At 41.0% G+C, this 19,430-nt stretch overlaps 1 protein-coding gene across 1 annotated transcript in view; it reads right to left on the minus strand.

The window, feature by feature from the left end:
* The window catches only part of ALG14 (ALG14 UDP-N-acetylglucosaminyltransferase subunit), a 90,590-nt gene that overhangs the window by 47,812 nt on the left and 23,348 nt on the right, over nucleotides 1-19,430 (minus strand). Inside the window, exon 3 of the mRNA XM_046645583.1 lies at nucleotides 4,879-5,010. Within this exon, the coding sequence (XP_046501539.1) occupies nucleotides 4,879-5,010 (132 nt within the window). The remainder of the gene's footprint in view (nucleotides 1-4,878; nucleotides 5,011-19,430) is intronic.

A 19,430-nucleotide genomic window follows, 5' to 3' on the forward strand; every position in this document is an offset into this window, starting at 1 on the left:
AGGGATGAGGCCATGAGCTGGAGGAAGTGCTAACAGTCAGGGTACGCCTTAGGAAGGAGGTAACATTTGAGCTCAGAGAACAGAAAGGAGCTTGTCATGTTTAGATCAGGGGTGAAGAATCCCAGGCACAGGGAGCAGAAAGTACAAAGGCTCTGAGATATGAATCAGCTGGGTTTGTTTAAAAAAAAAAAAGGCAGTTGTGGCTGGCACAGAGTAAACCAGGGAAAGAGAGGAGAAGAAGAGGTCAAAGAAACAGGTCCAGGCTGGAGCATGCGGGCCACACTGAGAAGTTTGGACTTTATTCTAAGAGCACAGAAAGCCACTGGAGGATTTTAAGTGTGAATTAACAATATCTAATTTATATTTTTTAAAAATCACATTGGTTGTTAAGTGGTGAAGAAATTGCAGGGGGTCAGGAACTCCTTCCACAGGCAGACAGAAGATTGTGCATAGGGGGGTTGGATGGCATGGTGGCAGTGTAGATGGACAGAAACGGACAGATTGGGTGATAAATTCTGAAGATATGGTTGGCAGGACTTGCTATCGAACATGGGAAGTAGGGTGTGGAAGACAAGATCAAAGATGTCTCCTGGGGATTTGACTTGAGCAAATTTACCAAAATGGGAAAAGAGTAAGAAATATCTACTGTTTTGGACCAGGAAAGTTTCAGAGGCCTATTCGGTATCCAAGTAGAAAAGCAGCACACAGCAGGCACTTGATACGTCCTTTTAAAAACTACCACTTTGAGGACGATAGACTCATCCACAAATCAGACATACAACATAGCATTCCAAATTTGATGAACTCTATTTACTGCTTCCAAGGTTACAAACAGAAAATAATAAGTGATTGAAATGACCAGAAATCTCAGTTCATTTGTGAAACATGTCATTTTTGGCTGCCACTGACGGTCCCTGACCCAGATTTCTAATACAAAGGTGCTGCATCTTATATCAGAAATTTTAGATAAATGCTGTCAACTCAATTCAAGTATTTACTCCTCTTCTCTAAGCCTCATAAACACTGGAGTGGTTAGGTGTCAAGACACAGGGGAGCAATGCCTCACCAAAGCACTTTTACTCAAAGACAGTTAAATGACATACATAAGGCAACTGGAAGTCAAATGTTTTGATGCTTTTGGCAATGATACACATTTTAATCCACTTTTATCTTTCTTTTTTTTTTTGAGGAAGATTAGCCCTGAGCTAACATCTGTCACCAATCCTCCTCTTTTTGCTGAGGAAGAGTGGCCCTGAGCTAACATCCGTGCCCATTTTCCTCTACTTTATATGTGGGACACCTGCCCCAGCAGGGTTTGACAAGCAGTGTATAGGTCTGCACCTGGGATCCCAACCTGTGAACCTCGGGCAGCGGAAGCAGAACGTGAGAACTTAACTGCTGCACCACCAGGTGGCCCCCACTTTATCTTTTTTAAATTCATATTTATTGATATAATTTACACACAATAAAATTTACCCTTTTTACTGCATTGGTCTGAGTTTTAACAAACGCACACAATCAACTAACCAGCATCATCACAATCAACATACAGAACAGTTTCTCACCCAAAGAAGTTCCTTCAGGTCCTTTTGCAGTCAATTCCTCCCCGATCTCCAGATGCTGGCAACTACTGATCTGGTTTTGGTCCCATTATCTTTTTAAACTCAAGAATACTCTTACAAACTTAGAATTTTTATTCACAGATGCCTGGCAAAGCCATATTTCTTGAAAAACACGATGTTCAGAATATTAGAACCACCTAAAAATATTTAATGACCTTGTAAAAGAAGAAACCATCTTTCCAATTACTGTCACAATGCTTTAAGGTCTCCAAAACAAAGTTCATAATTTTTCTCTAAGACAAACTTTTCATCTAATAATTGGTTTGGATGAAACAAGCATGAATTTTAATATACACTCAGTAAATAGATTTTCACACTTTTTCCTCACAAACAACCTGAGGTTTTAGATTATTATCTCATCCGAAAAGTCAATTAAGACATAAAATAGTCATATTCTCACAATGGTTTTACATATGATTTTTTATAATAGGAAATTGGTAAATATGAATTTGTTTAATTTTCCCAATCTCATTTATAAAATTCTGTAATAATATTTCTTAGTAGTACTATTCCCCATTATTTTTGTTATCCACTTTGTTTTAAAAATATTTTGGTAAATACATATGACATTTAATTTTGAAATATATACTATTATTATTATTATTATTATTTAATTAGATCAGTGTTTGTTAAATTTGTTACGAAAGCAGGTACTTAATTTGAGCTGCTAGGATATATTTTCATTTTATACTATTATTTAGAAAGAATGACGTTTAATGTAATTTATTTAAAAAGTACTGTATTAATTAATTCTTAATTGGTCTGAATGAACGAACACATCTTCCATGGTGTGAGCCAGAAATGGTGGCACACAGTTGAGTGACTAAGGACTTGGGTTTTAGAATCAGAAAGACCTGGATTCTAGTCCTACCTCCATTATTGATTTGTGCAAGTAACTTCATGTCTCAGAGCCTCAATTTCCTTATGCATTACATGTGAATAACAGTACTGCCTATCTCATACAGCATGAATGCAAGCACTTAGGACCAGGTCTGCACATATAACTGTTCAATAAATGGTAGCGATTATATACCAGATGGATTTCCATTTAACAAACATTAAAACGTTCTATTATTCAGCACTCACTCTGGAACAGTAAGGAAAGTGTCTTTGTTTACATTTTATAGATGACAAAGTGAGGTCCGGAGACGGCTGAATGGCGCAGCAGACTTCCCAGCTCAGGTGCACACAGTTAAAGTGAGGCAGAAAGGCACCCGGCTGCCCAGACAACTCCAGTAATTTAAGGTGTGATGCTGCCATCCTTTCTAAGAATGGGTTTTTCTTTCACTTTTTTAAAGAAATAAAGGAGTAGTGCTTGGTGATAAAAGTCATAAGAAAGCTGAGGGTAAATACAGGGGAGATCTGCATATTGTAGCTTTTCAGTGCAGTAAAAAAGGTCTCAACTGTTAACTTTTTTCTCTGTAAAAGGGGATTTCATTAAGTGGGAATTCATTGTGTGAAGCCGACCATATCAGAGCAGCTGATCGGATAATGTTCAGGTTTGAAATAATTTTTTTAACTAACTCAGTTTAAAATGGAAATAAGTATTTCACATTTCCCCCTTTTTTCCTCTTACTCCTTTAGAAATATCACAATAGTTCTTTTTCCTTCCATGTTTTACAAGCAAATTTATAGTGCTCATAAAATTTTAGACTAAGTTAGAAGGAAACTGAGAGGACATCTAGTCCAATCCTTTCATTTTAAGCTAAAGAACGAACGAAGCCCAGAAGGGAAATGACTAAAATAAAATAAAAGCCAAAATGGGCCTTGGACCAAGTGTTCCAACGCCCTGTCGGTTCTCTTTCCACTACAGAGGTATCTGATACTCAGGCCAGGCACGAGAGCTCCTCTGTGTCCACGGCAGACATCGTCCATCACGTCATTACTTCCTTCTGAGCCATAACACCCGAGAGTGCTAGAGTCACTGCACTCAAGCTGGCTGTTGCCAGTGACAGCGGCTATGCCTCTGGTGGTTTAGTAAATATAAACCCACCATTTCCAGCTTAAAATGTGAAGACCCTTTTTCTCCCTTCCATTTTGTCTTGAGTTTATTAACTGAATCTTTCAGGGCAACAATGATCTTGTAGGTAAACATCTGAATTCTCGTGAAGCTACACTAAAAATGTGGTTGGAGATCATAAGATGAACTTATTTTTTCAAAAATTTAAAAATAAATATAAGCAAAGTTAATCTCTGGTGATAGAAATCAGAAAGTCGTTGCTTGGGTTGACTGTGAAGGGGCAGGAGAAAACTTTCTGGGGTGATAGAAATGTTCTATATCCTGATAGGCATGTGGTCAAACTATTCACTTAAGATCTGTGCATTTCATTGTTTGTAAATTATATCTTTTGAAAACAATCCAAACTACTCATGCTGAAAATTCAGAGTTTAAAATTCTCATCCAAAGGAAGGACTTGAAGTGCAATCCAGCTGATGGAAGGCAATGACCAAACTGATAGAGATCTTTCAAAATCATTGTAGCTAAACGCATTTCTGTCCAACTATTCATGAGAATAACATCCAATGTGCCAGAACTCGTGTACATGGGAAGCAAGTAAAGAGTTTCCTTTCATGCTATGCTGATGAATGGATTCGGCCTTAAATAGGAATAAGAGTATTATTTAAGAACTGTGTACACTACTGTGATAACATATCATCTGCTCCGCATTGTCTACTGAAGTGTAATTAGAATTTAATTATACAACTTCACCCTAAAGACCACAGAGAACTTAAGACCTTTATAGATAAGGAAGGTAAGGCTGAACACAGTGCACTAATTAAGTTTTCATATTTCTATTTTCTGTATTTCCTACAAAAACTGGAGTGTGTATAACATTCTGCCCACTGCACACCATATTTGGTAACAGAGTCTTGACAAAAACAAAAAGAGTATTGAAAAGAAATAGAAAACTGGCTCTTCTCTGGCTGGCAAGCACATTATGTTGGCTCAGGAACCACAGCTGGATAGGAGCACAAATTGGCTAAAGACACCTCTCTGTTAGTGCTTATCACCACGAGACAAGGGGCAGAAAAGGGCAAACAGAGTTCAAGTTATAGGTAGAAAAAGAAGACAAATTTCTCACCTCTTTCAGCAAAGTGCATTCAAATGATAAACTTTAGCATAGGTTAGTTAGTTAAAGGTCTACTACAGTATCTGGCGCACTGACAAATGGTGGCTGTGTAAGACAATATGTCCTGTTACGACCGAAGGATCCACAGGAGAGTGACTTTTCTCCTTGGTGATGGCCATACGTACCAAATCTGGCTTCACTCGGTGAGTCAGGGGAAAGGAGAGCCACATGGAGTACAAGGTGGTGAGTACTGTGGAGAGCCAGGACTGGTGGACCTCACGGCTCCTGGGAATGCGGTGAATAAAGTATTCGGGAAACTAGAAGGAAACAGTAGCAATCCAAATCAACTGGGCCACTGATACCAAAGTGAAACACAGTAACAAATATGGTTAAAAAATGTTAAAGTTAGTTTTGAGAATAAGTTGGGGGAAATTTCCTATGAAATATGTTTTAGGCAAAGGGCTTAACATGTGGATAGACAAAGTGTTCTTACAAATCAACAAATAAGACAAATAATATAGTTTCCAAACAAAAGAAACACAAGCAGCTAATAAACATATTGAAAAGATGGCTAACAATTAAACATAAAAGAATGCAATGAGTCATTTTTCACCTACCTGATCAACAAAAACTGTGGATACCCAGTGCTGTTGAGGGTGTAGGGAAACAGACACTTACATTCCCTGGGCAAATACATCATTACAACTTTTGGGGAGGCTAATTTGGATATATCTATCAGAATTTTAAGTGTGTCTGCTTTTGATCCAGCATTTCTGCTTCCAAAATATAGCCCACAGATTTGCCCACATGCTAGCAACTGTCTCACTGTTTGAATTTTTGTAAATCGGAGACATCCTCAATACCCTCCAATAGGGAATGGAGAAGTCCATACAACAAAATATGTGGAGATATATTAACAAATGACATAGATTCATATGAACGTATATGGAAGATGTGCCAAGGTAAGTTATTAAAGTGAATATGCAAGTTGCAGGACAGTATGTTTAATATGATCCAATGTGCATTAAAAAATCACTCAAATGTGTGTATTTGTATACACATATATACACATATTAGCATTTGCATGGAGAAGATCTGAAACGATTTGCCACAGATTGTAAAGGGGGTGATATCACAGAATATTTTCATTTTCCAGGTCTTTTATATCTATGTTTGAAATTTGCAACAAGAATATATTATTACCTTCATAATCAGAGAAACCAATGTTTCTTCCTTGGACTAAAGTTCCAGGTGTACTTGTTATCTTTTGCTGTATAACAAATTACCCTAAAACTGAGCAGCTTAAAACAATAAATATCTTTTGTTTTTCATGGTTTCTGAGAGTCAGGAATCCAGGAGTGGCTTAGCTGGGTTATTCTGGTTTGAGCTTTCTCATGAAATTGAAGTCAAGCTGTTGGCTGGGGCTGCGGTCAGCTGAAGGCTTGACTGTGGCTGGAGGATCCACTTCCAAGGTGGCTCACTCACGTGGCTGGCAATTCAGTATTGGTTTTTGGCAGAAGGCCTTACTTCTTTGCCACATAGATCTTTCCATAGGACCACTTGAGTGTTCTCATTACACAGCAGCAAGCTTCCCCAAAGCAAGTGATCTAAGAAAGGGCAACGCAGAAACTGCGAAGTCTTTATGATCTAACCTCAGAAGTCAAACTTCATCATTTCTATACAATCTCTCCTAGTTATATAGGTCAACCCTATTTGACATGGAAGAGACTACACAAAGGCTTGAATACTAGGAGGTAAAAATCACTGGAGGTTTCTGGGAGCCTGTCTACCACACAGGTTAAGTCAGAGAGTAAAGAACTAAATATTTAATACATTCCCCTCCCCGTCCCTCCCCTGGCCTTGAGGCACAATACGATCCTTGAAAAAAGAACAGAAAAGCCTTTTCCTAAACCAGTGGAAGACACACAACTACTGGTCCTAAGTTTTTGCATTTAGAAAAAGCTGTGACTGGAGGCTTCTGTTATGTTTCAGGAGGGCATGAGCATACTTTTTTTTTTTAAAGATTTTATTTTGCCTTTTTCTCCCCAAAGCCCCCTGATACATAGTTGTGTATTTTTTCAGTTGTGGGTCCTTCCAGTTGTGGCACGTGGGATACTCCCTCAGCATGGCTTGATGAGCGGTGCCACGTCCATGCCCAGGATTCGAACTAGCGAAACCCTGGGCTGCCGAAGCGGAGGGTGCGAAGTTAACCACTCGGCCACGGGGCCGGCCCCATGAGCATACTTCTTAGATACTCAGCACAACATAAAAATGGACTGCCACTCTGTTTTAATGTATGATGGTAAAAGGATATTTCCTCCTCCTTCCATGTTACACCAGTGCAGAAGGAGAGATCTGGGTTCAAAATTTTATTCACTACTTTTATTTATTTATTAGCCATTTATTAAATCAACGTTTTTCTTTCCAAAGGATTAGGGTAATAAATGTAGAATTAAAAAATACTGAATAGCTCCCAAACTACAGACCATAGAGGAAGCAGTAAGCAAGTGGGGGCAAATTTGTTTGGAATCTTTTTTGAGGTTTTGTGCTTGCCTAATTCGTAGAGATTATTAATTGAAAAACAACAGTCAAAATAATACTAGAGAGCCAAAATCTCTTATCAGAAAACTTTTGGGTCAGAAGTGTTTTCAACAGGTAATATGGTGCATATATCATATAGCCTCCTTTGAAGTTTGTGGAAGTAACCAAATATATTAATATTTCTGTAGTAAAACATGGATATCCACACTAAGTGGGATAAATGAAGACTATACGCTTCATGTCTATTTAAATCAGGTTTTGCTGTGAAATAAACTTGTGACAAACTTGGAATTTTTTTTTTAGTTTTCAGTTTTTTGGGATTTCAGATAAGGAATTGTGAACCTGTACTACAAAACATATTTGAATCCAGTAAGAAGTCATTGTTATTATTTTGGTAAAAATAACCCAGTAGGGTCTTATTGCAAGTTTTCTGGATGTTATTTTCAGATTTTGAGACCTGATCTCAATATCTATAAAATTTTCTTCGAAAAAGCATGGGTGTTTATCTTGTCCTTTGAATCTTTTAAGTGTGAGCATATAATTTTGTAAAGAAGCAACAAACAATATTTCTGTATATTTTTAGTGTCCTGAGAGGCTGGAAGGGTGATCAGCTCGACTCCAGCTTTAGAAGCCCAGCTCCTCCTAGCTCCAGAGGCCCTGGTAAGGCCAATGCAAGGGTGCCTGGGACTGGAGACAGCCTTCTTAGACCTGGACAGAGAAAATGAGTGTACATCTCATCCCAGCTAGCAGCCTGAAGCAGCAGAGAAAATGGGTTTAGAAAGTCTCCAGTCCATTCTCAGAAGAATGGAAACTAGGGGAGGCATGTTCTAGGGTGGAAATTGAGGGGGCTCCAAGAAGAAAACTAGAAAAACAGGCCTGAGGGTGAAAAAACAAGGGTAGTGACTAAGGAGTGATGACCTCTGTTTTGACTTCTGGATGCGCCATGCAAGGAGCCCAACCTGGGCCTCCAGATCAGATGCTAGGCTGGGGAGGGGAGTCTCAGTTCCAGTTGTGAGCTGGAGCTATCTGGGCCAATGACCACATGCCTACAGTGACCAATGACCCAGTGTGCTGGAGACAGCCCCAGTTTATACCTTTAGTCCTAACATAATTCTGTTCTCAGAAGTGTCCCAATTTAAATAATAAAATATATGGTTACCTGTAGGGTGGGGCAATGAGTAGGTTCTTCCAACTCACAGGGAAGGAAATTTATTCAGAACAGCCCAAGGCAATTTTGTATGACCATCAAGGATGAGAGTTTAAGTGGTAGCTGGGAAGAGAGCCAAACTGAAAGTTCTACCAGTGAGATAAACAGGAAAACAGCAAGGTGGTGACCGGCTTGGGGAAGGGGGGTGGGTGCGGATCAGAAATGAGCCAGGCAAAGGGTCAGAGCCATGACCCGGACTGGCAGGGGATGGCTGGCTTACAGCTCGACACTAGAGAGGCCTCCACGTCTAACTTCCATCTAGATCTTCCCCACATTATTTTTTTCTCCCCAAGGCCCCAGCACATAGTTGTATAACCTAGTTGCAAGTCATTCTAGCCCTTCTATATGGGATGAGGCCGCAGCATGGCTTAGTAAGTGGGTTGTAGGTCCGTGCCCAGGATCCGAACTGGGGAACCCCAGGCCGCTGAAGTGGAACATGCGAACTTAACCACTAGGCCGTGGTTTGGCCCCTCCACATTATTATTTTTTGATGATAAGTTCAGGTAACTGGAAATCCTACCAAAAAGAGATTTCTCTTTAAATCCAAGCCTTTCCCCACCCATTCCGCCCAACCATCAGAGCAGGTCAGTTTTCCTCAGAGGCACCTTTCCCGACCAACCTCTAAAATAACCCCCTCCCCTCCCACATGCACACACACACGCTTCCCTCCCCCACCACAAAGCTGGCTGTTATATTTTAAAATTACTCTATTTACTCCACTGGCACATTACATATTTATTTATTTGTCTATCTCCTCTATTAGAATATAACTTACCTGAGGCGCCCAGGAACTTTAATCACTGCACTCTCAGTGCTTGTTAAGAGTACTTGGTTTATAGTTGGTGCTCAATAAATATTTACTGAATGAATGACTCACCATGTTATTGCAAATTAATATAAACTAATTCAATCTTCCTGTCACCCAAATGAGATGCATTTAGACAGAGAATATAGAAAGGACACAAAGGAGGCGATTTCAGAGTGCATACTTAGGCCCTTACTTGCAAGGGCCACTCAATAAATGGGTTGTACTGACTGCAATTCCTGGGCTAGAGGGAAAAAACCTGAGCAAAGCAGGAGACTGGGAGTTTAGAAACAGCCAGAGCCTGGAGGCATCAAACCCTACGGGCTGGGGAGAACAGGAGAGAGATGAGAAGGAACCAAAGACAAATGCCCCCTCCCCTGACAGTGTGTCCTAGGTACACAGCCTAGACTTCTCTTTGTGGAACTGACCATTCACTAGGGCCTCAAGGAGCTTCTCAGCCCATGTGAGTCCTCTCCCAGCAAACAGGTCCACAAGAGAGGAGTGCCCTGAAGTTTGGAGGTGTGAGCACAAAGGGGAAGGGAGCCTGCTAGGTTAGAGCAAGCAAAGCATCCCATTCTGCACCTAAAACTGCTTGAAAAATTCTATGCCCACTGCTCCTGTACTACCCCTGCTACGCGGGCGTGCAGTCAAGTGCACAGGAACCTGGGGCCATCTTGATAGGGACAAGGCCCTCAGATTAGCTATGCTTGACACACAGAAGTTGGTGCTGGGGTATTTGATGTCCTGTGTCACCTAAAGGAAACAGTGAGAGCCAGGCCATGGCAAAATCCTAAGATAGTTTTTATTACTTTATAGTTTTAAAAAATAATCAAATATATAAACAAGTCAATGAGAAAAAATTATCAATGGAAGGCTTGTATTTTGGTCTTAACAAATGTTCTTTTGAAGATAAAGGAATGGGGACAGAGTTTCAGACAGCTATAATTCAGGCCTGGCTATGACCTTTGGCCAGGCATTCCCAGGGGTTGTGGCATTTGGAGAAATCCAACTGAAGGCATTTTTACAGACATGTTGTTTTTGTTAGTCTGTACCTTTGCCTTGAGGGAACGGTCCCTGACCCTCTTTTATGTCTTACTAATGGGATGCAGGACATAAAGGAGGCTTCACCTATCATCTTACCCCACCCCTCACCCCCAGACCTAACATTTGGTTCAGGAGTGGTCATGTGACCCAAGCAGGGTCAGTCTTCTCCCGGATTCTTATGGAGACCCAGAGAAATTTCTTTCTTTGAAGGACACTGCAGGCTGCTAAACTGGCTCTCAATCCATTCTACTGAAGCCAAGAAGTGCATAGTCGTTTTAGTGTTTCTCTATTCACTAAGCTTTTCTATAAAGATTCAAAACTGAACTACCATATTCACCACCAAAACATGTATTCCTGCATTCCCAAGCCAGAAATTGACAAATGGAATGGCAGAATCTGTCATACATAGATTTCCTGGATAGATATGAAGATCACAAAAAATTGGGCTGGCAGGGATCGGCAGGGTGGGGGGATGGGAGTGCACCCATGTTTCCTTCTTCCCAAATCTCTACACACATTCCCTATCTATCCGCCTATTCCCAACGTCACTGCTACTCCCATGGTCCAAGCTATCACCATCTCCCACCACGACTACTGCAATAGCTTCCTAACTCTTATCTGCTTCTCCTCTTGTTACCCTACACTTTATGCTCTACAAAACCTCCAGAGCAATCTTCTTGTAACGTACAGGAGATCTTTCCTTTCATTCTGCTTAAAACCCTCACCAGTGCACTTGAGATAAAGTCTGAACTTCTTACAATTGCTTCCAAGGCTCCTGGTACGGGAATGTGTCAAACTCATTCCTTCCTGAGGGCCTTTTCTATTCACTCTGAGCAGTCTGCTGTGCTCCCCAGATTGTCTCATAGTTAGATCCTTCCTTCAAATCAGGTCTCCCTTGAACATTATCTCCTCAGAGAGGATTCAGTTTTCCCCACCTGCCCCTCCCCTAAATACATGGTAGCTCTCCACCACACTGTCTTATTTTAGCATCTTCATGGCAATTATTGGTACCTCAAATTAAATCATTCGTTTATGTGTTTGATTGTTGTCTGCCTCTCTCCTGAGAATGTGAGGTCCATGAGAGGAAAGGATTTCATCTTGCTCACTGCTGTAATCCCTGTGTGAAGAATGGTTTCCCACATCATAGGTGCTCAGTCAGTACTTGCTGAACAGATAAATGACTGTCACTGCAGTTTCTAAAAGTCCAGTCTGTGGTCTACGCTGGAGAAGATGCTGACTCTTTACCTCATAACATCTCAGGATTGTAAGAGACCAACTAATCTGACGTCCTCACTTCACAGATGAGAAATCTGAACTTTCCCAAAGTGACAGAGCCAACAAGTGGTAGAGCCAGAACCTGAACCCAGGTCTTCATGTGTCCTGAAATACACAGCTGACTCACCCTTCTACAGTTCTTTTTTGGATCTCTGTGCCTCACTGCTGAGGAGCCTGCCTTCCCCAACACATAATGAGCTGAACTAGCTTCCTATGGGGCTATGCTCCCTGCCTCCTGTTGCTTCTTTATACAGCCAACTACCCATTTCCTTTTCCTTCTCAGTTCTTCAACTCACCTAGCCTATATAGTCACATGCTGTATAACGACGCTTCAGTCAACAACCAATCGTATATATGATGGTGGTTACATAAAATTAGTATTGCATAGTCTAGGTGTGTAAATTGCAACATGATCCAGTCTCTTTCACATAATCAGCAGTAATATAAAAGACAAAGAAGTGAGACTCTCTTTTTCTCTCTCTACCATACAGAAAAAGACATATATTAGTTAATGAAATATTCTCTCTAGCTATCTAAGCTTCCAAATTAAGACAGGGCAGAGGCCACGTCCTATAGTACTGTGTATGCCCGTAGAGCCTCCCAGTGTTCCCCACACATGCTTGACTGAGGCATAGCTAAACGTATAGTGGCAAGACAGACAAGAAAAGCAGAATGCTTAAAAGTAAAAAATTGAGTGGAGAAATGGATTTTTTTCAGGCTTCTACTTTGTCTGAAATTATGTGAAGCACTGAGTTAAATGCTAATAGTATATGACAACTTGTAACTTTCAAAGTATCTTCCAGAATTACATCACTGCTGAAAACCACAAACATATCTGGCTTTAGATTTGTGACAAACTAAATAGAAGTTTATAGTGATTTAGATGGAAATAATTCCACCAAGGAATCCAGATGGCATCATAAACCACAACAGAGCAGATCAAGTGGTCTATGAAGTCATTCTTTGCTGTTACCACACACTGAAATGTACAATACATTTATTATTTAATGAATGCCACACTAGCGCAGAATCTTGGAAACAGGACAAAACTAAAATGGTAAAATTTCACTCAACCAAAAATGGTTTCAGCTTTCTTTCATAACTGTTTTTTCTAATACTGCAAAGTATAATATATATTAAAAGAAAAGTACATTGGATGGTCCAACCAATCATTCTGAAATCAAGATGACCGTAATTTACCACAAAAAAAATGTTTTTATACGCACGTCTTCAAGTACTTGGCAGTTGCTCACTTCACAGTAGCTGATGAAGAAGTGCCACGCAGTGAAGGAGCTATGGGTTCCAGACTGGGTCCCGCTGATAACCAGCCCTGTCATCCTGAATGAGTCAACCTCTCTGGTTCTCAGTCTCTCACTGTGAAACAAGCAGGCCTAGCGAGATCAGGGATCCTCAACTAGCCACTGTGATTTTACAAGTGGCCCTGACGTCTGACTTGTCAGAGACAAGCAAGGCTGCTGCTCCAGGCTCACCCCATGGCTTTCAGCCACTTCTCACTTTACCTTGAGAAGCCCTTCCTTGTCTGGAGGTCTTGGGCTCAGAGAAAGAAAAAAATCATTTGTGCTTGAAACAATTACGGGACTCTGGCCCCCAAAATTTCTAAAGCCCTTTATAATGATTATTAGTTGTCCTCTTCTCAGTCTTTTATTACTCCCTTCTTTTGCCAACAATAACCCAATTTTCCTATGGGTAACTCACGCCTCTCACATTCTCAGCCAGATGGTTTTGGTGGGATGTTAGCCCGTCTCCTTCACCCCCAACTTCTACCTCCAAGAGGAGGCCTGGAGTGGCTTGAGCAACATGGAATAACCCTCACCCCTGGCCACAAGGATTGGCTGAAAGATGGGAATATAACCCCATTGGAGACCATAAGGCAGGAGACATTTGCTGGAGCTTCTGGGAAAAAGAGGCCTCCTTTCTCCTATATGCTGTAAGAGAACTTCTTCTTCGCTAGATAGTCTTGTGCAGAGATATAAAGCCAGGATGTGCTACTGGTTTCTGCTACCCTGAAGGCAGAGCTTGGAGCTGCTTGAAGCAGCACTGTGGGGAGCTCAGTGGAGCTCACCCTGCAGAAGACAGAGCAGAGACACACTGACTATCGTTGGTAATAACCCTGCGTAGCTGGACCAAGTCTGCCAGAAACAAGACTGAATTTCTCCTTTTTTTTAAGTCAACAAATTCCCTTTATTGTTTAAGTCAGTTTTGAGTTTAGTTTTACGTCACTTGCAATTGAAACAGTCTTCCTTTTAGCTTTAAAATGATATGAATTTAAGACAGCTTTCCTTTTCTCAAAAAAGAAAAACACATCAATAGCAGAGATGAAACAAGTGTTTACACTAGATTTCAGAGCTGTACTCTTCATTGTGAGCATGGATTCACTCATTCATTAAACACCCAAGAACACCTACCAAGTGATAGGAACGGGGCCAGGAACACAAGGGCAACTAAGAAGTTAATAATGAACTCACTACAGTGTGGCAGGGCAGCACAGGACAACTAATAATTGCAATCAAAGAGATATGCACAATACGAGACATGATTATTAAATATAACGTCAGTACCAAGTAAGACACAGTAAAGCTTTCTGAAAGAGAGACTTGATCTGATTCAGAAGGATATGAATTTACCAGGTATAGCAGAGGGGGGAAAAAGGTTTTTCCAGGCATGTTCAGAACAGAGATGCATGAAACAGCACAGAGTATTTGGGGAGCTCTGTTTTGGCATGTAGGGAGCACAGCAGAGAGCAGCAGAAAATGGGGTTGGAGAGGCAGGGCCTTCGAAGTCATTCTAGGGAGTATGTACTCAAATCGAAAGGCAATGAGGAGCCAATGAAGGATGTCAAAAGAGGAGAGTAATGTGAGCAGATCTGCGTTCAAGAAATACCACTCTGGCAGTTATGAAGAGAGAGAATGGACAAAAGGGGTGTGAGCTCAACCGGAGAAGGAAAATCACTAAAATACAGTGGAGAATGTACTTGGGGAGATCACTGAAATACACCAGAAGAACGATGTTGAGGGCCTAAAGGACACTTGCAGCACTAAGGTGAAAGAATGGAGGGGGAAAATGGTGGGGAGGAGGGATTTAAGGAGGCTGGAGAGTTTGGGGTGACTCTCAGGTTTTTAGCTGGGGTGAATGGTACAACGGGAAACGGATGGAGAGCATATCATTATTCGTTATCTGGTTTTGAGCATAATTTTGTGAGTCAGTAAAGCATTGTCTAAGTACAAAATATGTCAACGTAAGAAATTTTCAGGTTGAAATGGGGCCGACAGGTGTTTCTACCTGGCCCTGGGGCAATGAGTTGACCTGGCAGGTAGGTGGACAGAGCAAGACCACTGGGAATCTAGGAAAAGGTGGTGTTCAGAAATGCAGATTCTAGGCAGGTGCTGGCAGGTCTGAGAGTGGTGTGATCTGGAGCAGTAACCTTGCTTGTCTTTGACAGGTCAGACGTGAGAGCCAGTTGCAGGATCATGTGGTTAGTTGAGGATCCCCTGTTCTCAGCCAGGCCTCCCTGCTTCACAGTGAGAGACAGGTCCAGAGAGGCAAACTTGCCCCAGATGACAAAGCTGGGGATCAGCAGAACCCAGACTGGAACCCATAGCTCCTTCACTGCTTCATGGTATTTCTCCATCAGCTACCACGAACTGAGCATCTACCATGGCCTTGAAAGACACGTGAACATCCCCCTGCACACATTATTCCACTTTCACTTCCTTCTTGCGCTTAGCTCTTTGGTCAATCCTGACTAAAACTGGAAGTACACCACCAGTCAGCCACACTACTTGAAGGGCTTGGAATTATGTTGTCCCTCGTGTGATTGTAACTACTAGGCTCCAAAATTATATCCTAGAGTGTAACGGCTAAAAGGGACCAAAGAACCTCCATTTATGAAAAAGGAAGGACAAAAGGAAACAGGCTACATCCTGATTTTATGACAACAAAAAAGAAACTATTGTATTTTGGGGGTTATGTTCATATAAGCATAAATTTTTAAAAATTATGCTACCTATGTAAATGTTTAAATTCAAACACTGGTTATTAGAATGTCTGTAATTTGCTTTAAAATGGAGAAACAACAGCACCACATCATAAAACGTTACTGGCTCAGCACGTTGTAAGAATTCCATACAAATTTAACAGACACGGGGAAACTGATTAAATTACCAGAAGGCTGAAATAACTGCAATATGTTACTCACAGTTATTTCAATTCCATCAATCCAGAATCCGATTCAAAGAAAGTTTAACCTAACTTGCCTTTGTTGTGGAGATGAAGGATGGGATAATTAAGACTTAGGAAGAAATTTAAAGATTAAGCTCTTTAAAATACTTGACAAACATGTAGACACCTATCTGATGCATTGTTTTGAAAACAATTTATTCACTGAAATAGCTACGTCAGGATTTCTATTTGCAATAAATTACGTATATCTTGTTATTCAGAATGGCCTTCCTCCAAATCAGAGGTATTTTTTACCTTTACCTATAATTGAATATAGTTAAGGTCCAGGATAAAGAGGAAAAGTACATATAAACATGAGCCCCATTCAAAAAATGTAATTATCTTAAACTATGAGTTGTAATACATAATTTATAAACTGAAATAAAACCCTACAATTGAAATTATATAGTTTACAAGTTTCTTTCTTTTAGTATTGCTTGGAAATTATGAGAGATACTAAATGCATTAGATTTAGAAGTCTCAGCAAGTTATATGCAGTCTCTATCCACTGTGTGAAGTCAGCACCCCACCTTGTGGAAAATAGTAGGTGCTGTTAAATGGAAGCACATCATGTTAACTTCAGAGGGACTGATGGATAAACCCTGCAACTCCCAAACTGCCACTGATTCGTACATATATATGGGCTACGAGATGCAACCCAAAGAATCCCTATTTATTAAAGTAACAGAAAAACCAATGTGCTTCCAAAATACAAGTATACTAGTCCCAAAATACTGGTGCTTATGATATGTGTTTGGGTTATTTAAAAAATATATATTTCATATCAATAGGTTATTATCTCCACTGGGGCTTTTATCTCTTTTCAGCTTTGTTTCTAAGAAAAACAACAAAACACTTTCATTGTTTTCTAATCGTAACCTTAGAAAATACAGAAAATATTCAAAGACGAAAACAAAAATCAACCATTGCCCACAACCCCGAGATGATCCCTCTCCCCTCTTAGTACGACTTTAAAAAAATAGATCACTTAAATCCTTTCTGCAACAGAAAACATTCTAAGACGATCTCAGGTTTTTAAAACTGAAATAACTTCTTGTCTTGTAATTTAACTGACTTCTTTCCCAAACTCCTGTCACGATTCTTGTCAAACACACCCTCCTTCTGTCTGAACATGTCCTGCGCTTCCAACTTCCTTACTTTCTCCCATGTGCCCTGCCCTCTTCAATCCCCCTATCTTTTTGGAGAAACCACCCCTCATCCCCCAACACTCCAGCCCACAGAGATCTCTCCCTCCCTGGCATTCAAAGCACTTATTGTTTTTCTTTCTTTCTTTTTTTTTAATCAAAGCAATATATCTACACAGGTTTTGAAGTTCCCTATGGCACTTTCAGTTTGGTCAAATGCCAGAGGTAATTTATCATCTACGCTGCTCTCTTGGTGCCATCCTTTTTGGAGTGCTCCATCCCCTTGCTTCTCTCCCACTGGCTGCTCTAGAGGCCTGCTTGAGAGGTGGTCTTCACTCCGAACTCTCTCCACTGCCCTCCTGAGAATTTCCCTCGCTTCTCCGCTGGGCTGGAGCCCAGATTCTACGACCGACCGGAGTCTTCCTCCTCTTGGGTCCCCCTTGTTTTGGTAGAGCACATATCCTCTGTGAAAGCACACATGGGGAATCAGTTTGAGGACACTGCTCCACTGTCATTCTGAATGCCATTTGGACTCCCTAGTGCGAAAAGAAAATTTCTTTTCTTTCCGGAAGCTTTTGGTATCTTCTCTTTATCACTAGTTCTGAAATTGTACAATTATATATCTTGTTGTGACTGCAGTTTAACTGGGCTGGGAAAAGTCCTTTAGTTTGAAGGTCATGTCCTTCCACTTCTGGGAATTTTTCCTGGGTCATCGCTTTTCTTAAAATTTTCCACTGTGTCCTTGTTCTTTCTAGATAGTAGAGCTTCAACATCCAGTTTGATTATCTAATTTTCTTGTTTTTCCTCAATTGTTTTTATCTTTTTGTTCTCCTTTACAGCAGAGCTCCTCGATATGATCTCCAATATTTTGACTTTTTTATTCTTACAATCAAAATTTTAATAGCCAATGCTCTTTCTTGTTCTATGTTTTTAAAAAACAGATCTCATTTCTCTGAAGATATTTTCCCCTTAAATGCCCCTCCCTGTGCATCGTGCTTTCCTCTGATTGCTCTCAAAGTTCCTTTTCCTGATTGTTAGTTTTGCTTTCTCTTACTTTTGAGGCCTTCCTCCAGTGTCTGGGGTTCTTCAAACCAGTGATTCTCAGGAGGGAGGAAGAGATTTCTCCCCCAGGGACATTCAGGAAGGTCTGGAGACATTTTTGGTCGCCCAGACTGGGGGTGAGGGGCGGGGAAGGGAAGACTGCTACTGGCAGCTAGTGGTAGAGGCCAGGGATGCTGCTAAACATCCCACACTGCAGAGGACAGGCTCCCCACAAGATTCATCAGGCCCAAAATGTCAACAGTGCTGACGCTGAGAAACCTTGGTTCACATTAAAGAATAAGGCACAAAAGGGCAGACTGGAAGCCCTGTGTGCTGAATGGGGCTTGTCATTGGGGGAAATACCAAGAGTCAGAATCTACAGTTCAGGTTTGAGCAAATCAGTTTCTTCAAAGCTAATCGTCAATCTCCTGTTTGGGGGAAATAAACATATCATTCTGGGAACTGACTGGAAAGGAGACCTAAGTGGTGGGTGTTGGGGGCACAAGGGATAGTTCATTACTCTCCTTAAGCCCTCTGTTTTCAGGGCAATGTCTTACCCCATCTACAATTTGGCATGATGTTCCCAAAGCCAAAACCTCTTTAGTTCAACCTTTCCAGTGGGTAAGGCTTGGCTTTTCTACCAGGGTAGGGTACAGGGTCTGGGAGCCTAGCTGGTCGACAGGCAGACTTCAACCGAGAGGCCTCTTTTCAGCCCCACTCTGCACTCCAGGCTCCAGAGGTACCTGGTGCCTTTACTATTTTTTATTCACCAGCACTGCCCAGCAACACTTTTCATTAACTCCTAAGGTTTCCAGTATTTATACTTTTGGCTCTCCAACTGTACCAAAAACTTCTTGATGCCAAATGGCACTTCCTTTCCTTACTTATCTTCCTTATAAAACTTAGCCCAAATTTCGCAGACAAGAACTACTCAATCAATATCCACTTTTGATTTTCGAGAAGGATTTTACTTTTGGGAAGGCAAAGCTTCTAGGGAGCTGTTCTACCTATCTGGAACAAAGAGCATATAAAACAAATACACCAGTACTGCAACCTCAGTAATGCGTTTGGTAAATAAAGTTTTTAAGTAAAAACACTCTCCAGCTGGAAAGATTGCTCTAAAGCCATATAAAGCCTTTTCAAACTCAGGAGACGAAAATCATCCCTAATAAGAATATACGATGTTTCTAAAAAAGAAGTGGAGACAATCTTTCCTCCCCGTTCCCATACCAGATCAGTCTGTAACCTATAATAGAAATCTCTACTCTATCAGCAGTTCTTAATTTCCGCCTGTCTCTACTGAGAAGTAACGCTAGTCTCAACAGCTCGACGTCAGCAGTGTACTGCCACCTGGTGGCAGCATGAGGGGATGACAGCGACACGGGCTGGGGAGGCAGGAGAGGAGAGCACAGTAATAGAAGTCCTCCAACACCTGGAAGG

The sequence above is a fragment of the Equus quagga genome, chromosome 18 (genome assembly GCF_021613505.1).
Source record: "Equus quagga isolate Etosha38 chromosome 18, UCLA_HA_Equagga_1.0, whole genome shotgun sequence".
Lineage (NCBI taxonomy): Eukaryota > Metazoa > Chordata > Mammalia > Perissodactyla > Equidae > Equus > Equus quagga.